General features: G+C 44.7%; 1 protein-coding gene across 1 annotated transcript in view; it reads left to right on the top strand.

Annotated features, from left to right (window-relative positions):
• MSN (moesin) overlaps positions 1 to 20,758 on the top strand; it is a 176,694-nt gene that overhangs the window by 120,308 nt on the left and 35,628 nt on the right. Inside the window, exons 3-4 of the mRNA XM_088444252.1 lie at positions 4,387 to 4,482; positions 11,735 to 12,009. Of these exons, the coding sequence (XP_088300378.1) occupies positions 4,387 to 4,482; positions 11,735 to 12,009 (371 nt within the window). The remainder of the gene's footprint in view (positions 1 to 4,386; positions 4,483 to 11,734; positions 12,010 to 20,758) is intronic.

Here is a 20,758-nt window from a genome sequence, read left to right as displayed (position 1 = left end):
TAAATAGTTTAATAAATTTGAAAATCAATATTTCTGAAACTAACAGTCAGACAGTCGAGATATTTGGCAGAAATTGTTGTTTTTTTTTACGTCCTCTCAAACAAAAAAATGAAATAAAAATCTCAGATGGGTGGTGGACATTTTCTTTTTTTTGGGGGGGGGGGGTGATCTTATATGGAATGACCCTATCATATTTGTATCATTCATGTTTGTGCTATTATAATCATTTTTATAGTCAAAACTAACAACCAAATCATATGTAGTATACTGTACAATAAAGTATTGTACAGTACAGGTTGAGTCTCCCATATCCAAATATTCCGAAATACGGAATAATTTTGGCATGACTGAGATAATGAAACCTTTGATTTTTGATGGTTCAATGTACACAAACTTTGTCTAAGGCACAAATTATTAAAAATATTGTATAAAATTACCTTCAGGCTGTGTGTATATGAAACATAAATTAATTTAATATCTGTACACACACTTTGCTTGAGCCACAAAATTATTGAAAATATTGTATAAACTTACCTGCAGGCTGTCTGTATAAGGTGTATATAACACATAAATGCATTCTGTGTATATATTTGGGTCCCATTCCCAAGATATTTAATTATGGCATGAAAATATTCCAAAATACGGAATATTCCGTTATCCAAAATATCCCTGGTCCCAAGCATTTTGGATATGGGAGACTCAACCTTTGTGTGTAAATCTGACTCTGATACTAGCCTCCCCAGCCATTGACCTCACCACACTTCACTATCACTTATGGTACATTAAGCCAAACAGTATGCCGCTATGGCAGATACTGGTTGGCTATATAATGACAGTAATGTACAATACTGTACTTACTATGCCTAACTTGGACCCTTAGACTCAGCAGCTGCCGGGTGCTCTCCGGACTAAATCGCTCCACCTCTTTTGAAGGGAGCGGACTGTCCGTTGACGGCCGTATTTATATATTATGTCAGGGCGGGCATTCATATACGCCTGCTGTTTTTCAATATTGTTGGCGAGCGCCCTGTCCTGCCAACGCATGAGAATGAGCAGCTCACCCCTACAATAAAGCCTATAGCGAGCCACCATATTGTCAGGAATGAGTACGCAGAATAGAAATCAGGCCTGCAGGACGCCCCTTAACGTGTAAAATGTCTACTGTATAGTGGTTTAGCGTAAAATGCCGCTGGGTGGCATACAGTAGCATGGAAATGCCAGGTGGTGGGAAGTTGAGAGCAATGTATTGATTTCAAGAGTATTGAACTGGAAGTGCTCTGTATTTATTTAATGCTGGTTGTGCGTCGTCTGGCCAACAAAGATATGTATTTTTATAAATGACAGAACTCGCACACCAAATGATTTATTTTTAATTCTGTAGTGAAGATTTAAAAGGAAAAAAAAAATTACAGATACTTTCCGGGCATCGAACCCGAGGCGCTCACCTTAACCACTCGCCCACACACGACAGGCGCATCGAGACCCACACCTGTCGTGTATATGATGTTTTACGCGTGCGACTTAACAGCAGGGAATGTGGATAATACAATGTCAATAGCGGGCGGTGGGAAGTTGGGAGCAATGTATTGAGTTCAGTAGAGTTCCTTAAGAATATTGAACCTGAATTGCTCTGTCTTTAATCCTTCTTTCATGACAAAGCACAGTCCAGTACTACTGTATGGTGTAATGAATTACGGCGCTACAAAAGCTTTGTTAGCTATTTCACATATGTGCTGTGCAATAAGCAAAAATCTGGTGGACAGAAAGTTGTATTACACACCCCGGCTTTTCCAGCGCTTCAATACGTTACGTTGCGCCTTACTGCAGCATGCTGCAAGATACATCTCCACAACAGGGCACAACTAGCATGACGCGCTACATGGCGTATGGCGCAAAGATGTAGCAGGACACATCTGTGGCACAATTTGTATGGGAACTGAATATAGATCATCTTGAACAGTATATATTGTGCACACATAAAATAACTCTGGCTAAGAACAGCTTATGGTATAGACTAGAGACTTTGAGGAGTTGCACAAACAGCAGCTGTTTTGAGATCACGATGGTCCTATCAGACTGGTGTGCTTCTCCAAAAGGATGCTGAAGCTCTGATAGCAGGCGAAAGTGACGCTGGCTGCTGGCTGGACACTGGGCCTCTGCTTCCGCTATTTGTACGGTGACAGCTGACACTGATAACCGTAATCTTAAACTGCTGCTTTTTTCCATTACATCTAGCGAAACATCTGAACAAATGCCAACGGAACTAATGCTTTAACTTTAGCTGTTGGTTTTATATTGTTTCACGTTTTGCAATGTGTACTGTATGTTGCCTTATTATTCTAGATTTCCGTAATGAATTTCGCCAATAAGGAGGATATTATACTTGCTTCTCCATCTGATTTGAGAATATTGTAATATTTATTTTAGTGCAAGTAGTTTTTTTGTTATGTGTTTTTGTATGTTATAATCTGTGTGTCTATTGGGTAAGATATGGTCATCCATTGATACATGACCTATTGTTTTAGTAATTTTTATTAAAAGTTATATTTTAGGGGTATTTGCATATGTATTCCTGCCCCCCATTTATTTCTCTGTTGGGTGTCCTTTAATTATCACCACCTAAAAAAACTATTGAAATGCCTTGTAAATGTTTATTTGCAAGACAGAGTGTGTGCGAACTTTTGAGATAGGCTGTTATGAGTTTTTAAATGAGAAATGTGAAACTTGTAATATAAACTAAAATTAAAGCATGTTGTGCTTATTTTTGCCCACATGTATAGGATAAAAAGTGTTATCTGAGGTCATATCCGAAAGTTTGCATACAGAGAAATGTGATGTAACCTGTAGCAGCCAATCCCCTTCGTTCTTTCAACTCAGTAGTTTTGTGTCCAATTTGACCATTGGCTAAATTTAATAGATCCTGCCATTTGGCTTGTAAGAGGGGACACTCTGTGCAGTTGAACAATGACCATGCATTCTCTGGCAACAATTTCCACCTGTCCTGATCAACATCACAGGTTAATAGAAATCACTTACAATGTAAGATCCCATTGGGATGATTTTGAACAACTTGTCCAGACCTAATCCCAAAAGAAATGGGTGGATCTGGCGCTTCTTGAATGTCCTTATGTATTTCAGTGTGGCATCACTCAATGTATATATAAAAAAGAATAATAATATACAGTGTGGTATAATGTTAGTACTACTTTTAAAATCTATGTAAACATTCACCCTCTCAGGATGATGATCATGTATTTGGACAGTTCTCACACCGATGTCCTTCAGTGGGTGCGTAAACAACAATTAGTATTAATTCGAACTGGAAACAGCCGTTCTGATGCGTCTCAACCCTTGAATCATTGATACTTTGGAACTTACTTTAGGGATCCTCCTTCAGTGTCATATCATTCACGTAGGACGACATAAATTGCAAGACGTTCACGATTCTTGTTAGACCTAATCCCACGTGTAGTCTAAAAGTTTTTAGCAAATGTGTTCAAATTATGTTAAAGCTCACTGGAAAAAGTTAATTGCATCATTGGTTGATCACAAATGTTTATCTATATGATCTATCCAATTATTGTCCATGTTTCTGGCAAGCTTGCAACATTTCTGGGTGTTAAGTGATTGAACCAAATGACCAGTGACTTGCATTTGTGCCCAACGAAAAGATAATAAGTAGCCTAGATAACATTGATTTCTGTTACTGCAGCACATAACAGATGTCACAAACCCAAAACTATGGCAGTATTTTATATGGTGTATACATTCAGGAAGCCGGCGGACGGAATGCCGACCGCTGGCTTCCAGACATTGTTATCCCGACTAGGGACGAATGACAGGCGTCTAAATCTAGACGCCTGTCATTTGACCGATGTCGGTAGACCGGCGCCGGGCATCCCGATTGAGCGGATGCCGGGCGCAGCAGCGGACAGCCGAAGGGGGGGGGGGGTTAGGTTTAGGACTCCCGGGAGGGGGGGGGACTTAGGGTTAGGCACCCTCCAGGGAGATTAGGGTTAAGCTAGGGGGAGGGGAAGGTTAGGGTTAGGCACCCGTGGGGGGAGGGTAGGGTTAGGCACCCCCTGGGGGACTTAGGTTTAGGCTGCGGGGAAGGGGGGCTTAGGTTTAGGCACTTAGAGGGGGAAATAGGGTTAGGCATGGGGGGGATGGTTAGGGTTAGGCACCCCTAAAGGAGGGTTAGGGGTAGATTAGGTTAGTGAATACTTACCTAGGGACATTCGGGATATCTTCCTCTGTCGGCCAGGCGCTGTTGGGATTTGAACCGCCGGCCAGGGGTCCAGCTGTAATTCATACCAATTCCTTATATGGTTTAGCATGTGCCCTGATCACATCAAAATCTACATATAACTGTTTCATTCTCCACAGGTTGTGAAAACAATCGGCCTTCGAGAAGTGTGGTATTTTGGGCTTCAGTATCAGGACACGAAGGGCTTCTCAACATGGTTAAAGCTCAACAAAAAGGTTATTTCTCTTTATATTAATATACTTTCTGCTTTATCTAACATGTGAACTAAACTAAATATTGTTAAAAATTGTATGTGGCAGGGACTTCCGGTACCGGCTATATGGAGTGAGGAAGCAGCGATTTCAGCTCCGCTCACTCACCGCCGGAAAAAACCTTTTTAAAGGCTGATTCAGCCTCCAAACTGATTTGGTAATCGAAAGAGTGCACAGAGTTGGCCCCCCTCCGACCCCCAATAGGCCGCGCCCAAGAGTCACCCGTCTTAAATGCCTCAATTATTTGCACAAAATGGCATTCTGGTCCGCTTCTCGCCGAGTGAAAAATATGATGTGGGAAGATCATAAGCTCTTTATTTTTCAAGACTATTCAGTGGAACTGACAAGGGCTCGCAAAGCGTTTTCCCCCATATGTTCCCAACTCGTTGTAGAGAGACACAAGTTTGGCTTTTTATACCCCGCCCGACTACGGATATATGATGGTTCATCCCATAAAGATTTTACTACACCCTCAGATGCTACTGCGTACCTACAGGAACTTTCCCAGGCAACTACTTCTGATATCAGTGATCAACCCACAGAATGAAATCAATATCCCTTTCTGAAGAGGAAATCAGAAACAAAATAATAAATTAGCAAATGGATGCGGCCGAAAAATTCTTGCTCTGTCTTATCAAGGGATGAGCTGCTGAACCGTCCATTATTGATTGATATGCCACATGACTGTCTCTCATGTTTATCTGTTTTCTATGTTCTCTATGTCTTGATACTAGTTTGCACATATCTTAATAGGTATAGTTGTATATTTCAACGCTAGGCACTCCGATCGCTCCAGGAGATGATACTTTATGGTTTTACAACTACAGTACTTACTTCAGCGAATATACTGTAATTCCCATGGGGGTTTAGTTACTTACTTTAGTATGGTATTAGAACCGGTTTGGTGAGCTTGGTGTGAGCTCATTCTTATTCACACTCTGGCTGGAAGTTTATACATTTCTAAACTTTGGCTTTTTGGGAAAAATTTGATATGTGATTTTCACCGGAAGCACAGTATATTACCACACCTCTTTATGGTTATGTTTATACCTCATTAAGCAATATATACTGTGTCTCATAATATTCTTCTTTTTTGAAATGTTTGTCTTTTTTCACCCTTTCCCATCCCTTCCTTTCCTCCCATCCCCCTCCCATGGTGGTTTAACAATGTATATCTGTTTTGGCCTATGTCACATATATGCCCTAAATCGCAATATGTCTTCTCTTAGCATCGGATCCTGGAATGTCGGAGGTATTCACTCCCCTTCTAAAAGAAGAAAAATTCTTTTATATCTCAACAAAATGAAAATTGATATTATTATGTTACAGGAGACCCACCTATGCCCAGATGAGGTTGTGAAACTCAATATGTTAAACTGGCAGGTCCTTGGATAGAGCACGTGTAACTCTAAGGCCAGGGGGGATGACTATTCTAAGTAAAAAACAATTAACAATTAGAAGTAATATCCACTCTATCTGATCCCGAGGGAAGATATATAGTGCTCCAAATTAAGTTCAAGGTACATACTTATGTGTTATGCAACATTTACGCCCCAAACACTTATTCCAAAAAAAATTTGCAGAGGATTTTGGCACTCCTTACTCTCGTACCCTTTAATATTTGGCGGAGATTTTAATCTTATTTCCTCTGCTATACTGGATAAATCACAACCCTCTAAAATCGCTCCCGAAATTTGGAATTCCTTTACTGGCCAAAAGATTACAAGCTATAGATGATTGTAGAGCCCTGAACCCTACTGAACGAGAGTACACCTGCCTATCGGCTGCACACAGACTCTTTCAAGGATAGACTATATCCTGATCTCCCAGTCTCTTCTTCCTAATTTACAGATATCCAAAATAGAAACAATTGCCATCTCTGACCATGCCTTAACATCAATTACTCTATGCATTACAGACGAAGCATCTATACCTAAAATTTGGAAATTCCCATCGTACTTGGCAAATGCCACCAAATTTAGAGATAGGTTAGAAACAGCCTGGGAAGAATACAGTCTCAATAATATCTCCCATCTGGATACAGACCCTATTTTATTTTGGATGACAGCGAAGTCTGTACTCAGAGGAAATATTATATCATATGTCTCCTCGGTCAACAAAAAATACGCTTCTCAGTATTTAGACGCCCAATCCTCACTGACTGCAGCATTTCAGCAATATAAATCCCACCCTACCCCATTAACAAAGCAGTCTTCTCTCTTAGCCAAAACACATTTCCATGACTTTATGGCCCAAATGGGTTACAAATATTTATTTTCTGTCAGTTATCGCTTCCATAAGTTTGGAAACAAGACGGGGAAACTTTTAACCAATCTTCTTAATGGTTTGCGACCTCCTATGATAACACAACCTTTACAAACTCCTCAGGGCTCTCTCACCACTAATAATGCGGAGGCAGCAGAAGTTCTCCGGGCTTTCTATATTAATCTTTACTCTGAGTCTGAGACACCCCAGACAACAGCCTTTGACAGTACAGATGTTCCTTCTGATTCTTGGAATAATCTGCCTTTCCCAAAACTTTCCCCTGAATCAGGCCAATCACTCACAGCCCCAATTTCCCTTGAGGAAATACAGCATACGATTAAACATATTAAAAGGAATAAAGCTCCTGGCCCAGACGGCTTTAGCGGAGATTTCTACTAAATACTCCTACCTAGAATAGGTGACACTTTAGTGACGGTCCTCAACTCCCTTCTTAAATCCCCTAAGTTACCCCTCCATTTTAATACAGCCATTCTAAAAGTAACTCCTAAACCTGGCAAAGATCTCACATTACCTGGCTCCTATTGTCCCATATCCCTTCTTAATTCAGATTACAAATTACTCACTAAAATTATTGCAGACTGTTTGAAAATCCTTCTTCCTGGGCTCATCCACCCAGATCAAACAGGCTTTATCTGGGGACGTTACTCAGAGGTAAATGTTCGGAGAGTTCTTACTGCTGTTTCTGAGGCTAATGTTTCTACCACAACGCAAGATCATATGATTCTTTCCCTAGATGCTGAAAAAGCATTTGACCTGGTAAAGTGGTCACACTTATTTAACACCCTCTCACATTTTGGCTTTCCAGATTTGTTTATTCAAAATCTTAAATTGTTATATTCCTCACCTCAAACCCAAATCTCTTGTAATGGCTATCTTTCTCCCCCATTCACGATTCAAAAAGGAACTAGGCAGGGCTGTTCTCTCTTCCTGCTCCTCTTTGCCATAGCATTAGAACCTGTGGCTATTGCTTTAAGGGCTTCCCCCGTTTTCAATGGTATTGGGGTTGGAGACGTGGAGATGAGGATAGCCCTGTTCGCCGATGACATGTTGTTCATCTCTGACCCAGAAAACTCAATTCCCGAAATTTTACGAATAATTGGGTCTTATGGAGGTCGAGCTGGATACCGAATAAATATCGACAAATCGGAACTATTGTTCCTGCACAAACAACCTCAGTCATTCCCTCTAGCTTCTCCCATTGCTGCATTTAAATGTACATCCACGAAAAATAACCTATCTTGGGATCCAAATTCCTGTAGACATATCCCTTTTATATAAAGAAAACTTCTCCCCTGTTATTACTAAAATTAACACTTTACTAGATAATTGGAAACTAATCCCTCTCTCTATCTTAGGAAGGGCAGCAGTAATTAAGAGTATTATTTTTCCTAAAATATTTTATATAATGCAAATGTTACCTATTAGTCTTTCCAAAAAAGACATTCTTCGTCTTCGGCAAATTATGACACGTTTTATTTGGAAGTCTAAATAAACTCATGGCTTCTAAACAATTAGGGGGTATTGGGATCACAGACTGCTGCCTTTACTCTTGCAGTTCTTTTTAAATATGTTGCTGACTGGCTGTTAGAAAGTGACAAATAAACAATTGGACAGAGCTGTATTCTCCCCATATTCTCCAGGAGCTTTACTACACTCCAAACCCTCTGACATACCCTCCCGTATACTCCAAAACCCTTTGTTTCATGATATCTATTTTGCCTGGCGGTCTTTAAATCGCAAATTTCAGAGGAACTATTTAACATCCCCTTATATCCCACTATGGGGAAACCCCTCTTTTCCACCATCTCTGTCAAACACACATTTTCTAACATGGAGAGATAAGGGTTTATCAAGTTCCTCAAAAGTTTTTGACACAGGGGTCGGATTACTTCAATTCTCTGAATTTAAATTGACATATGACCTCCCACAGACAAATTTTTATATGTACCTGCAAACCCGACATTATTTACAATCCTTACCCCCACCTATTGATACTAATTCAAAATTAGATATAGATCCGCTCCACATTTCGTATTAAATATTTATACGCTTTAATAATAGAGATCTCCTCACAGTCCAATTGGGATAAGCTATTGACTCAGTGGCGGAGAGATATCCCTTCCCTCTCTGGAGCTACACAGATTCACAAACACTATGCTTCTACCATGAAAATACTCAATTCCTCCTATTTACAAGAAGTCCATCTGCGTTCAGTACAGAGGGCATATATCTCTCCGGCACTGCATGCCCGATTTAACCCCACACACACTGGAGCATGTTACAAATGTCATATCAGCTCAGCCTCCTGTTTTCACTGTATATGGGAGTGCAGGAAAGTTAGATGTTTCTGGAATAAGGTTATAGCCTTCATTAATAGAACATTCTCGGTTCATGTACTACCAGACCCAGTAGTGTGTTTATGTATCAATTTTTCTGGATGGGATTTGGGCCCTTTTAGAAATTCCCCAATACCCATCCTTACCATGTTGTTGACGGTCTCAAAAAAAATAATTCTAAAGCATTGGGTTTCTTGCTCATCCCCATCTCTTGCTGAAGTAAGAGGGAAGATTCTTCAAATCCTATATTTAGATAGAAAATCTGCACAGGCGGACCCAGAAAAAGGCGTCATGGGATTCTACAAAAAGTGGGGTCCTTATATTGACAAGTTGGAAAATAATATTCAGAATCAAATATTTAGTGTTTTTGATAAGACGGAGTGGCACCTCCACAGACAACTGCTACAGAATTTATAAACCTGTTTATGTAATAGTCTTTATTGCAAGGTATCTAGGCTAAGACACTCAGAGATTTATGTATAGTTCATTTAACTATCTCAGACCGCCCCCCCCCTCCTCTTTCTACCCCCCTCCCCACTATCCTCTTGTGTGCTCCCCCCCTCCCCCCTCCTTATTTATTTTTCTTCTTTTGTTTTGGAATTTAATATTTGTGTATATTGTGCTGATGGGATTGCAACCTTTCATCATATGCATCATTTTGAATGTTAGCAACAGGCTAGGTAAGCCAAGTGTTCACGGTAATAGATGCACTTTTGTTATTCATCTATAATATTTGCAATCTGATTTACACTGCATTGTTTTGATGTTAATCTGAGAACTATAATAAAATAGATTTAAAAAAAAAAAATAAAATTGTATGTGGTAAGTATTTTAATTTATTTTATTTTTATTTAGAACAGTGTCAAATCCAGAGCGGGCAATAGAGGTGGGTGGCCAGCAGCATCCACCAATCAGAATGCTCAGTGAATGGCTGCTCCTGACAAATAGGCAGAAGATGCTGTCTGGCTGCTCCAATTGTGTGGTCTAATGCAATGAGTGATCAGGCAGTATCCAGTGTCTGCCTCTCGGCCTCCGGTCATATCTGCACCTGCCAGTGATATAGAATCTAGGCAGGAATTTTCTGGTAATGGGAGTAGATCCTATTAAATAGACGGCCTGTCTGTAGGAATTCTGTTTCTGTAGTTCTCACTTGATGGCCATAGTGGTGTCTTGGTGTATGCAGTGATCTGCTGATTGTATGCAGTGATATGGAAAGGGAGAGACGGAGATATTCGTGAAGAAACGTTGCAGAGCAAGTGCAGTGCTCTTACAGATAAACAAGTCCTCTATTACAGTAAAATAGCACCTGATGAGGAACTGCGCTTTTACCAATCAAAACATCACATGTGACATGGCAGATTCAATAATGATATCAGGACACACTATATATGTCTTTAATAATGTAAAATTAAATTAAACATACAGATAACCACACTATTCATATGCACATGGGCATCATATAAATACATATAGAGTTGAGGAATATAATATAACTGTATTGTATATAAAATACCAGGTTGGGTATGATATCCCGACACTTGGGTTGCCGGCTGTCAATATACTGACAGCGGCATCCTGATGCAGGGGAACGATAAAGCTGGCCACACACAGTGATATTTTACCCGATCTTGACGATTCCAACACATTGGAACAACAGATCGTGTAAAATATGGCCAAATTGAGAGTAAATCGTGAGTTCCCACTCACGATGCGATGCGCGTCCCCGCTGGTCGCACATCGCATCGTCAGATCTGCCGTGCAGTAGGGCAGATCTGACAATCTGGGACACAATGCACTGGGGAAATAAAAAAATTAAGATGCAAGATAGATCTTAAGTCAGATTGGATGCTTTTTACTCCAAATCATGTGTAGAGCTGCCGGGGGAGACTTCAGGGGAAATTGCGCACATTGTGGGATCGTGTGCAGATCGCTATGTGTGTGGGCACCTTTAGTACTGTTCCCCTGCCCTATTTACCTCCTAACCCTCCTTTCTGGCACCCTGATACAAACCCTTCCCTCCCCGCATCCTAACCCTCCGGTAAGTGCCTAAACCTTACCCTCCCCTCTTAGTGCCTAACCCTAACCTCCCCCCCCCCCCTCCCGCAGCCTAACCCGAACTCCCCCCGGGACGCCTAAACCTAACCCTGTCTTGAGCCACAATATGGGGAGGAAAGGTCCTTTTGTGCTACCCTCAGACAGACAGGTAATCCTCTGCATATGAACTATGCTCAGCTGTATTTACATTCTTTACTTACAGGCACGTTATTAGTATTCAAAATAATCACATCTTACTACCTAGCATACCATAGAGATGGCATTGTTTTGTCACACAGACATTTAGCATTGTACTAAAGCAATATGTACCCTATGGGGTGTATTTAGTAAATTGCAGGTTTTTAGAAGTGGACACGTTGCCCATAGCAACCAATCAGATTCAAGCCATTATCTTATAGAAGGTGCTAGATAGATAAATCTGATGGTTGCTATGGGCAACAACTCCACTTCTAAAAACCTGCACTTTAGTAAATATACCCCTTATAGAACATTTATTATCTGCACCATATTATTAATAATGGACTTTGTTGTATACTCAGGTGACTGCTCAGGATGTGCGGAAGGATAGTCCTATGCTCTTCAAGTTCCGTGCCAAATTTTACCCAGAGGATGTGTCTGAGGAGTTGATCCAGGATATAACCCAGAGACTCTTCTTTCTACAAGTAAAGGAAGGAATCCTGAATGATGACATCTACTGTCCCCCAGAGACCGCAGTGCTCCTAGCCTCTTATGCTGTACAGGCCAAGTATGGCGATTTTAACAAGGATGTGCAAAAGCCAGGCTATTTGTCCCAGGACAAAATTCTTCCTCAGAGGTATGAGTGCATAGAATATTTTTTATTTTTGCCTACTTTAGAGTACTTGGTATTGTAATCTGGATTAGACTGGCAAATACTTTTTTCTACTTCAGGGTCCATAGGGTATCCACAGGATACCTTGGGGTATAGGTGATGACGTCAGGCATCGGGCACCATAGAGTTAAGCTTTCAGCCTCCCAGGATGCACTAGGGTCCCCCTCCTATACCCCGCCCCCGAGCAAAGGCATCCCAGTTTCGTTTGGTGCCCGGCCGGAGTCGGATGCACCTGTTTAGAGGGGGGCTAGAATTGGCCCCTGAAGTTTTCTACAAGCAGCTGTGGCTGCTCATCTGGATGTACAACATGGACAGTCAGTACTGACGTCCATGCTGTCTTCCCTACACCCCCGCCGGTACCAGAACGCCGGTACTGATCCGGGGATGATGGTAGGCATCTGGGGTCACAGCTAGCGGTGACCCCAGATGTTTGGGGCCATGGCCGGATTCAAGGGGGCAGCGGGGTCCCGCGGTGGGTCCCTGCTGAACACATGGTCCAGAGTCCTCAGGCAGGGGGCTCTCTGGGGACTGGCTGCAGCGTGGAGCCATGTTTCGGACCTGCGCTTCCACTACCCCCCTGGGACAGCGAACCGCAGCTGAGCAGTAGCGCTGCGGCATCCCAGGGGTTAATTGCATGCCAGGGAAGCGCGCCTTCCCTGTAACACAGCCGGCGCCTCCCCCGCTGCACACAGCCCTCTCCGCTCTGCTGACTGGCCCTGTGGCAGCGCTCCTCCCCCAGGCCGGCCTCCTCTCTGCTCCTCGGTGACCATCTTTTGCTGGAAGCATGGTGAGCGCTGCTGGACGCTGAAGATCGGTGGCATCGCGGTCTGGGTCCCCCAGCATACCTCTCCTCCGTTGGTTCAGGTCTGTGTATGCAGTGCTGTGTCCTACCAGGCTCTGTGTCGCGTAGTTGAGAATCAGCGCTGATAGTGCAGGAATTGATTTCTTTGCATTGTATGTGACTTCTGCTAGCGTCTGCTGCCTGTACTTTCACTTTCTACTGTCAGCCTTTTCACTGTCCCTGTTCTTCTTATGCTAAAGTCCTTGCGGTGCGGTGCTTGCAGGGTGGTTCTCCCGCTATACTAACAAATATCAGTGAGAGGGGTCACATACTTACCATCATGTCTGAGAGTGACTTTCCTCTCCAGCTTTTGTATACTAAGTGTAAGGTACCAATAGCGGAGGGGGAGGGTAACGCGGAGGGGCTATGTCGGCAGTGTTATTTATTGGAACGGCCAATTACTGTCACGGCTCCGGTACAGGAGCCGCCCTGGGCTTGTTTCGCCAAAGCGCTTACAACCCTCGTGGGCCAGTTAGCTCCGCAGCCTACCTTCCCACAGATGGGATTCTCCCAGTAGTCAGTGGTGTCGTCGCCCATGCAGGGTTTCCCGAGACAATTGATGGTACCCCACAGTCTCCCTATTTCCCCTCCTCAGGTCTCTCAGGAGATTCGCTGAAAAGCTCTGTACAGCATTTGTCGGACGAGTTACAAGGGGAGTCTGTGTTGCGGCCTCACAAGCGGCCGGTGGCGTCTGTGTCTGCTCCTTATGAGGATGACGACGGGACGTCCGATGATGGGGAGATTCTGGATCTTCCTGACCAAGAACCTCCCCGTACTAAAGAGTCGGACGCTAAGTCTAAGGTTTATTTTCCTGGCCTTATTCGTGCAGTCCGCACTGCTTTAGTTATTGAGGATGATGAGCCTCCAGTGTCAAAATCCAAATATGCCTTTTTCAAGGATGTTAAGGGTGACGCCACAGTGTTTCCTCTTTCGGGTCAATTAGTGGACCACTTAGAGGAGACGTGGAAACATCCAGGCAAACGGTATCAGCCTCAAAGGCGTTTAGCAGTGGTGTATCCGTTTGCAGACAATTATTTTGCTAAGTGGGAATCCCCGCCACAGGTGGATTCACATGTGACACGCCTGGTCTGAAGTGCCGCGTTGCCCATGCCCTCCATGTCCTCCTTAAAGGATGCCACGGACCGTAAGGTGGAAATCCGCCTAAAGTCAGTTTATTCCCTTGCGGGGGGGCAGCCAGGCTACCCATTTGTTGGGTAGCCAGAGCTATGGAGCGCTGGGCAGATACTTTAGAGGCGTCTTTCGATTCCGACTGTTCGGCTGAACAGACCGAGTTGATAGGCAATCTCAGGGATTCGGCCACTTACATTAACGAAGCGGCTTTAGATATCAGTACCCTGACCTCACGGATTTCTTCGGCTGCAGTGGCGGCTCGTTGCACCTTATGGTTGCGATCTTGGAAGGCGGACGCTGATTCCAAAAAGGGCCTGGAAGCCTTGCCTTTTAATGGAGAAGTCCTATTTGGTCCGGATCTGGACAAAATTGGAGCCACGCTGGCGGCAGCCAAATCCGCGTGTCTCCCGTCTGCTGCAGTTCCTTCCAGTTCAGATACGTCGTCCTTTCGGCCTTACAGGGCCCAGGGTAGGCCTAAAGCACAGTCCCTTCCCCGACAGGCTGGCCCCAAGAAGTCGGCCAAGCCCCGGAAGCAGGCCTGGAGTACCAGATGTCCGGCCCCTAAGTCCGATGACAAACCTGCGGCCTGACGGTCCGGGCCTCCCTTTGGGGGATCCCAAAGTGGGAGGCCGCCTGCTACGGTTCGCCCAGTGTTGGTCGGTAACCACGACAGACAGTTGGGTTCACAAGGTGGTTTCTCACGGGTATGCCCTCTCCTTCCGGCACAGGCCCCCGTCCCGATTCTTCACCAGGGGCCTTCCATCAGACCGGAACAAAGCCACGGAAGGTTTTGCACACTATGCTCCAGGCTGGGGTTATAGTGCCTGTTCCTTTTACCCAGAGGGCCCTGGGTTTCTATTCCAATCTGTTTTTGGTGCAGAAACCCAATGGGTCGTACCGTCCGATACTCAACCTCAAAGCACTCAACAAGTCTATGCGGGTGCCGAGGTTTCGATGGAGACCCTACGGTCCATCATTCTGGCGCTGGAACTTGGGGATTACATGGTGTCGTTGGACATATAGGACGCTTATCTGCACGTCCCTATTCATTCGCGCCATCAACAGTTCCTCAGGTTTGCAATCCGCAACAATCACTTCCAGTTCCGGGCGTTACCTTTTGGCTTGGCGACAGCACCACGTGTGTTCACCAAGGTGATGGCGGTCATGGCGGCTTCCCTGCGGCTGCAGGGAGTCCGCATGTTGCCGTACTTGGACGACCTACTGTTGGTAGCAGGATCTCCGGAGCTCCTTCTACACCATTTGGATCTGACGATTGCAGTACTGCAACGGCACGGCTGGTTGATAAACTTGCAAAAGTCCACCTTGATCCCGTCTCAGAGGATCCTGCACCTCGGAGCCTTGTTGGACTCCAGTCAGCAGAGGATCTTTGTGACGGGGGAAAAGATCTCTGCCTTGCAATTGAGGGTGCGCAGTTGTCTGCAGAGTCGCAGTGTGTCTCTTCACTCGGCAATGAGGTTACTGGGCTCCATGGTGTCCGTATTCGACATGGTGGAATATGCCCAGTTTCACTCCAGACCTCTGCAGCAATTGATCCTGTCCAATTGGAATGGACTGCATCAGAGTCTCAAATCCCAGACGATGGTGCTCACTCTGGAGGTTTGCCTGTCCCTTGCCTGGTGCTTACAGACGACCAATCTCAACAAGGGTCGTCCGTTTTGGGTGGCGAACTGGGTCCTGTTGACAACGGATGCCAGTCTTCGGGGCTGGGGAGCGGTCACAGGTCCACACTTGTTCGAGGGCAGATGGACTCAGGCGGAAAAGGAGCTTGGAACTCCGCGCCGTTTTCAATGCTCTCCAGCAAGCTCATCGGGTTCTCCAGGGTCATCCCGTGCAGGTCCAATGGACAACGCCACCACCGTGGTCTACATAAATTGGCAAGGAGGAACCCGAAGTCGGGCAGCACTCGTAGAGGTGTCCCGCATCCTGATCTGGGCGGAGCGCAATCTCCCGGCCTTATCAGCGGTATTCATCCTGGGAGTCCTCAACTGGGAGGCCGACTTTCTCAGTCGTAAGGACGTTCATCCGGGAGAATGGTCTCTGCACCAGGACGTCTTTCAACTTCTGGTGGACAGGTGGGGTCTTCCAGAGATTGACCTCATGGCGTCACGGCACAGCAACAAGTTGTCGGTGTACGGGTCTCGCACAAGAGACGAAAAGGCGTCTCTGGTGGATGCTGTGTCCGTCCGGTGGACGTTCCGGTTCGTGTCTGTTTCCTCCGTTTTCCCTTCTTCCACGGGTAATCCGGAAATTCAAACAGGAAGGAGGGACGCTCCTGTTGATGGCTCCCGCATGGCCCAGACGGCACTGGTTCTCAGACCTTCAGGGTCTGTCCGTGGACAGTCCTCTGCAGTTGCCGCTACGGCCGGACCTTCTGTCACAGGGTCCTTGTCTTCACCCGGACCTGACTCTGCTGTCTTTGACGGCGTGGCTGTTGAGACGCCCATGTTAAGGTCCAGGGGGTTTTCCAGCTCTGTAGTACGAACTATGCTAAGAGCTCGGAAACAGTCATCAGCAAGAATATACCATCGTGTGTGGCATACGTTCTTCCACTGGTGTCGAGCAGTGCATAGCGCGCATTGTCAGCGACATAGCGTGTACACACTAGACAATGTGCCTGATATGTCGTCCGATAGTGTGTACACGGCATAAGACTAGTGATTCAATGGTAACTCTGTTTGTTTAGAATGTTATTCTAAGTTGTCCAGTGGATATGCAAAAGAAGCAGAAAAAAAAATTACTGTTACTGGGGTGGCAACGTTTTTCACTTCAGGTGCTAGACCATCGACCTTCCAAGCCGAAAAATTTTTCAGAGTGCCACCCAATTACAAACATTGGAGGCACACAGTCCCCCCTTCTTGAGCAGGACATCTCTCCTAACTGTTTTTGCAGTCGAATGAAAGTCTTGCCTAGGTATGCCAGTCACCCAAATTCAGTACTTCCCCACCAGAATATTATGCTCTACTACCTGTTCTTGAAGCTTCACTACCTGTGAATTCTTATGGTCAGTTGGTGATTGTCTGGGTCCTGGAATATTGGTGCCCTGTTTGGCAAAAATGGAAAGGTACATGAAATACAGACAGCCTAACAATGAGTGTATATTTTTGCCGTCAACAAGCCACGAAGTTCAATCAATAGCACCGATGTTAGGTCTCCCTACCAACAACGAGCCCTAGGGTTCACATACTGTACATTGGGACTGTGCGTATAGGTCAGGTGGTGTGCTGGCCCACAGATGATATCCGGCCAATTGTAGAAGAGAGAGGTGGGCATACTCGGACTGTGAGCGGGCATTAATGGAGAGATGGATCTCAGAGCTCCTTTCCTCTCGCTGTGGCATCCAGCAACATAACTGGCTGGCCCCAGGGGAGGTCCTGCAGAGGGCCATCTGAAACAGCCTCGTTTGCTAACCCGTGATCTATCCTAAGACATTAAGCTTACTTGTCTTGACACGTATATTTAACAATCTGAATGTGTACAAGACAAATTTGTTTAGAGAGAAAGGACATGGATTAAGTACAATAATTGCAATACTATATTGTACTATGCATGTCCTCTTAAAACTGTGCTAATAATGCTACTTACTCTACTATCCCCTTGGGGTTCTACGAGAATTGCAGCATATGTAAGACTTATACACACAAAACATGTTTCTAAAAGATTAAATCTATAGCTGGGTACACATTAGCCGATGTGTACCCAGCGTGATATCGCTGGCGACGGGACCTGGCATGCGGCAAATGCATACACACTTGCCATTTTCAATGGGGGAGAGGGACATGTCATGCTGCATTCTGTAGCATGGGGAAGCAATCGGGAAGCCGACTGCCTAAATACCGGCAGCCGGCTTCCCGACTGTCATATCCCGGCAATGGTGAAATGCCGGGCGTCTAGATGTAGACGCCCGCATTTCCCTGACGCCGGGAGACAGGTGCCCGGCATCCCGATCGTAGCCGCCGGGGGGGGGAGGGTTAGGTTTAGGGCTCCCGGGGGGGACTTGGGGTTAGGCACCCCCCGGGAGGGTTAGGGTTACTCTAGAGGGAGGGAGGGTTAGGCTAGGGGGAGGGAGGGTTAGGGTTAGGCACCCCCGGGGGGGACTTAGGGTTAGGCACCCCCCCCGGGGGCCTTAGGTTTAGGCAGCGGGGAAGGGGGTGGTTAGGGTTAGGCACTTGGGGGGGAAGTTAGGGTTAGGCACCCCTAAGGATGGTTAGGGGGGTTCGGTTAGGTTAGTAGATACTTACCTATCCACGATCGGGATTTCCAACGCTGTCGGGCTTCCGCTGCTTCTAACTCTGCTCTTGTCGGGCTGCCGCTGACGGGAATCGAACCGCCCATACCCATTCCCTAAAATGACATAGTTGGAAACATTCCCCGTCAGCCCTGCAGTAGGGCCAACGGGCGATGACGTTAACGACCCGTGGGAGCACGCATATCATGGGTACAGACTAGACTATGTAATGTATGTGTCGCTCCGATTTGCGGGAACGGAGAACTTATCGTCTAGTGTGTACCCACCTTAACTCGTGGTAGCAGTGACCTATATTAAATATAAAATATTTCATTATGCAGTCAGGTTTTCAGCTCCACATTCAGACAACATATCAAATACCTTACTGAGGCTATTATGTACACTTACACTGAGCAAGTTAGGCAACAATATTATATCACTAGGTATACAATAACAGTAAACCGGACTTGTACACAGGCTTGCTATATATTAAGAGAAACTGATGTTTCTGCTCTTTAAAGAATGGGGTAATGTTGTATATGTAACATAGTACAGGTTGAGTCTCCCATATCCAAAATGCTTGGGACCAGGGGTATTTTGGATAACGGAATATTCCGTATTTTGGAATAATTACATATCATAATGAAATATCTTGGGAATGGGACCCCAATATACACACAGAATGCATTTGTATGTTATATACACCTTATACACACAGCCTGCAGGTCATTTTATACAATATTTTCAATAATTTTGTGGCTCAAGCAAAGTTTGTGTACATACATGAAATAAATTTATGTTTCATTTACACCCTATACACACAGCCTGAAGGTAATTTTATACAATATTTGTAATAATTTGTACCTTAGACAAAGTTTGTGTACATTGAACCATCAAAAATGAAAGGTTTTATTATCTCAGTCATGCCAAAATTATTCCGTATTTCGGAATATTCCGTATTTCGGAATATTTGGATATGGGAGACTCAACCTGTATAAGCAAATGAGAGGCTAATCCTGAAACCCCCTATGCTCAGCACCTACTGCTTTGTGTCCGAAGCAATTAACAGCTGTCCGGTATAGCAGAGAAGAAAGGTGAGGTTGTTTCAGCTGTCTGTGGTATGTTAGCCGAGGTGGTCTCTGTTACAATGCATTGCAGAGAACTACCATAGGACCAAATGAGAGAGCGTGAAAAGGAGGGAGAGGAAAGTACCTGTGTACCAAGTGTGGTGTGGATCAGCATTCCTCTCGGCTGCAGGTTCAGATCCCCGTCAGCGCCCATGGGAACTTCAAGAGACCCGCGTTTCGCCACGCTAATGGAGCTTGTTCACCTCTCAGCCTGGGTGGTTGGTTTTGATTATATATTACTTTATAATTTTTTATGAACCTGTGCAGGATACAAACCCATTGATGCCCAGGGCATATTAAAGCACTGATGCCTTTTGCGCAGCCTGTGAATTTGACAGGAAACTGTCGAACACACCTACTGTATTAGTTACTGATTTTACAGAACCAGCCTGTGCAAAATCTTTGGCGCTGTCTGTTTCTGAGCTCACATAGCTTGCTGCACACACTCTGGTTATGTAAGTGTATAGAACCTCCCTTCAACTTCTTTCACTGATTTCCTCGGCGAATAACTCCTGAATGCACTTGGCGAGCAATTACTTTGTCCCTCAGTGATGCCTCTATCCGATCCGACTAGGGTACTAAGGCAACGCAGGTCCCTATTTAATGTTTCCTCCTCACGTGATAGGTCTCAGAACAGCCAAAGATCTGTCTTGGTTCCATTTTGTTCTGTTTTTTAATTCTCTTATGAAGGGTGTAAGGTTGCGGAGAAATCAATCACTGAGGATTGCTCAATATTTGACAAGAACAATGCTGTTTAAATAATATTAAAAACCATATATTGATAATTCATGTAAAAGGTGGTAAAGTCTAGCAATAGTGATGAAACCTGCAGTGGAAGCCTAGCTGACTATCCATGTCCTAGAATTAAGATTGGTACTAAAAGCGCAAGTTAAGGAACATATTCAGTAGCAGGGAAAACCCATAAGTCACACAACACCAAAGTGGTGGATCGGTCATCAGAGATGCACAAAGAAGGAAAACCCATGGGATCATGCTTTGGGCAGAAGAAAATGATATGTCAATATTGGAAGTGTTCATCCCAGAGATGGAAAACTGGGAGTCTGATTACCTCAGCAGGCATATTTACATAGATTGTAGAGAGATAAGGTCAGACAGACATCTACATGATGGCATCCTGAGTCCAAACACGAGGTGATCCAAATCTGCTCAAGGACAAGGGAGCCATAGTAGAGCGTGTCAGACTTTTTGCAGGGTGTTACTTGCGTGTCTTCCTATATAGTGGTGTTCTTTGGACTAGTTATTTTGTTCAACCTAATGTTCTTCTAAGTTTTTACTTTAAGTAGTAATTATTGTACCGAGAAACGGGAATCTCTTCCTTCATTGGATATCATTCGGGTATTGAACATT

Source organism: Taudactylus pleione, unplaced genomic scaffold (assembly GCF_031769625.1).
Source record: "Taudactylus pleione unplaced genomic scaffold, aTauple2 ptg000352l, whole genome shotgun sequence".
NCBI classification, from domain to species: Eukaryota; Metazoa; Chordata; class Amphibia; order Anura; family Myobatrachidae; genus Taudactylus; species Taudactylus pleione.
Note: the sequence above shows the minus strand (reverse complement) of the source record. Positions and strands in the feature narration are given on the sequence as shown.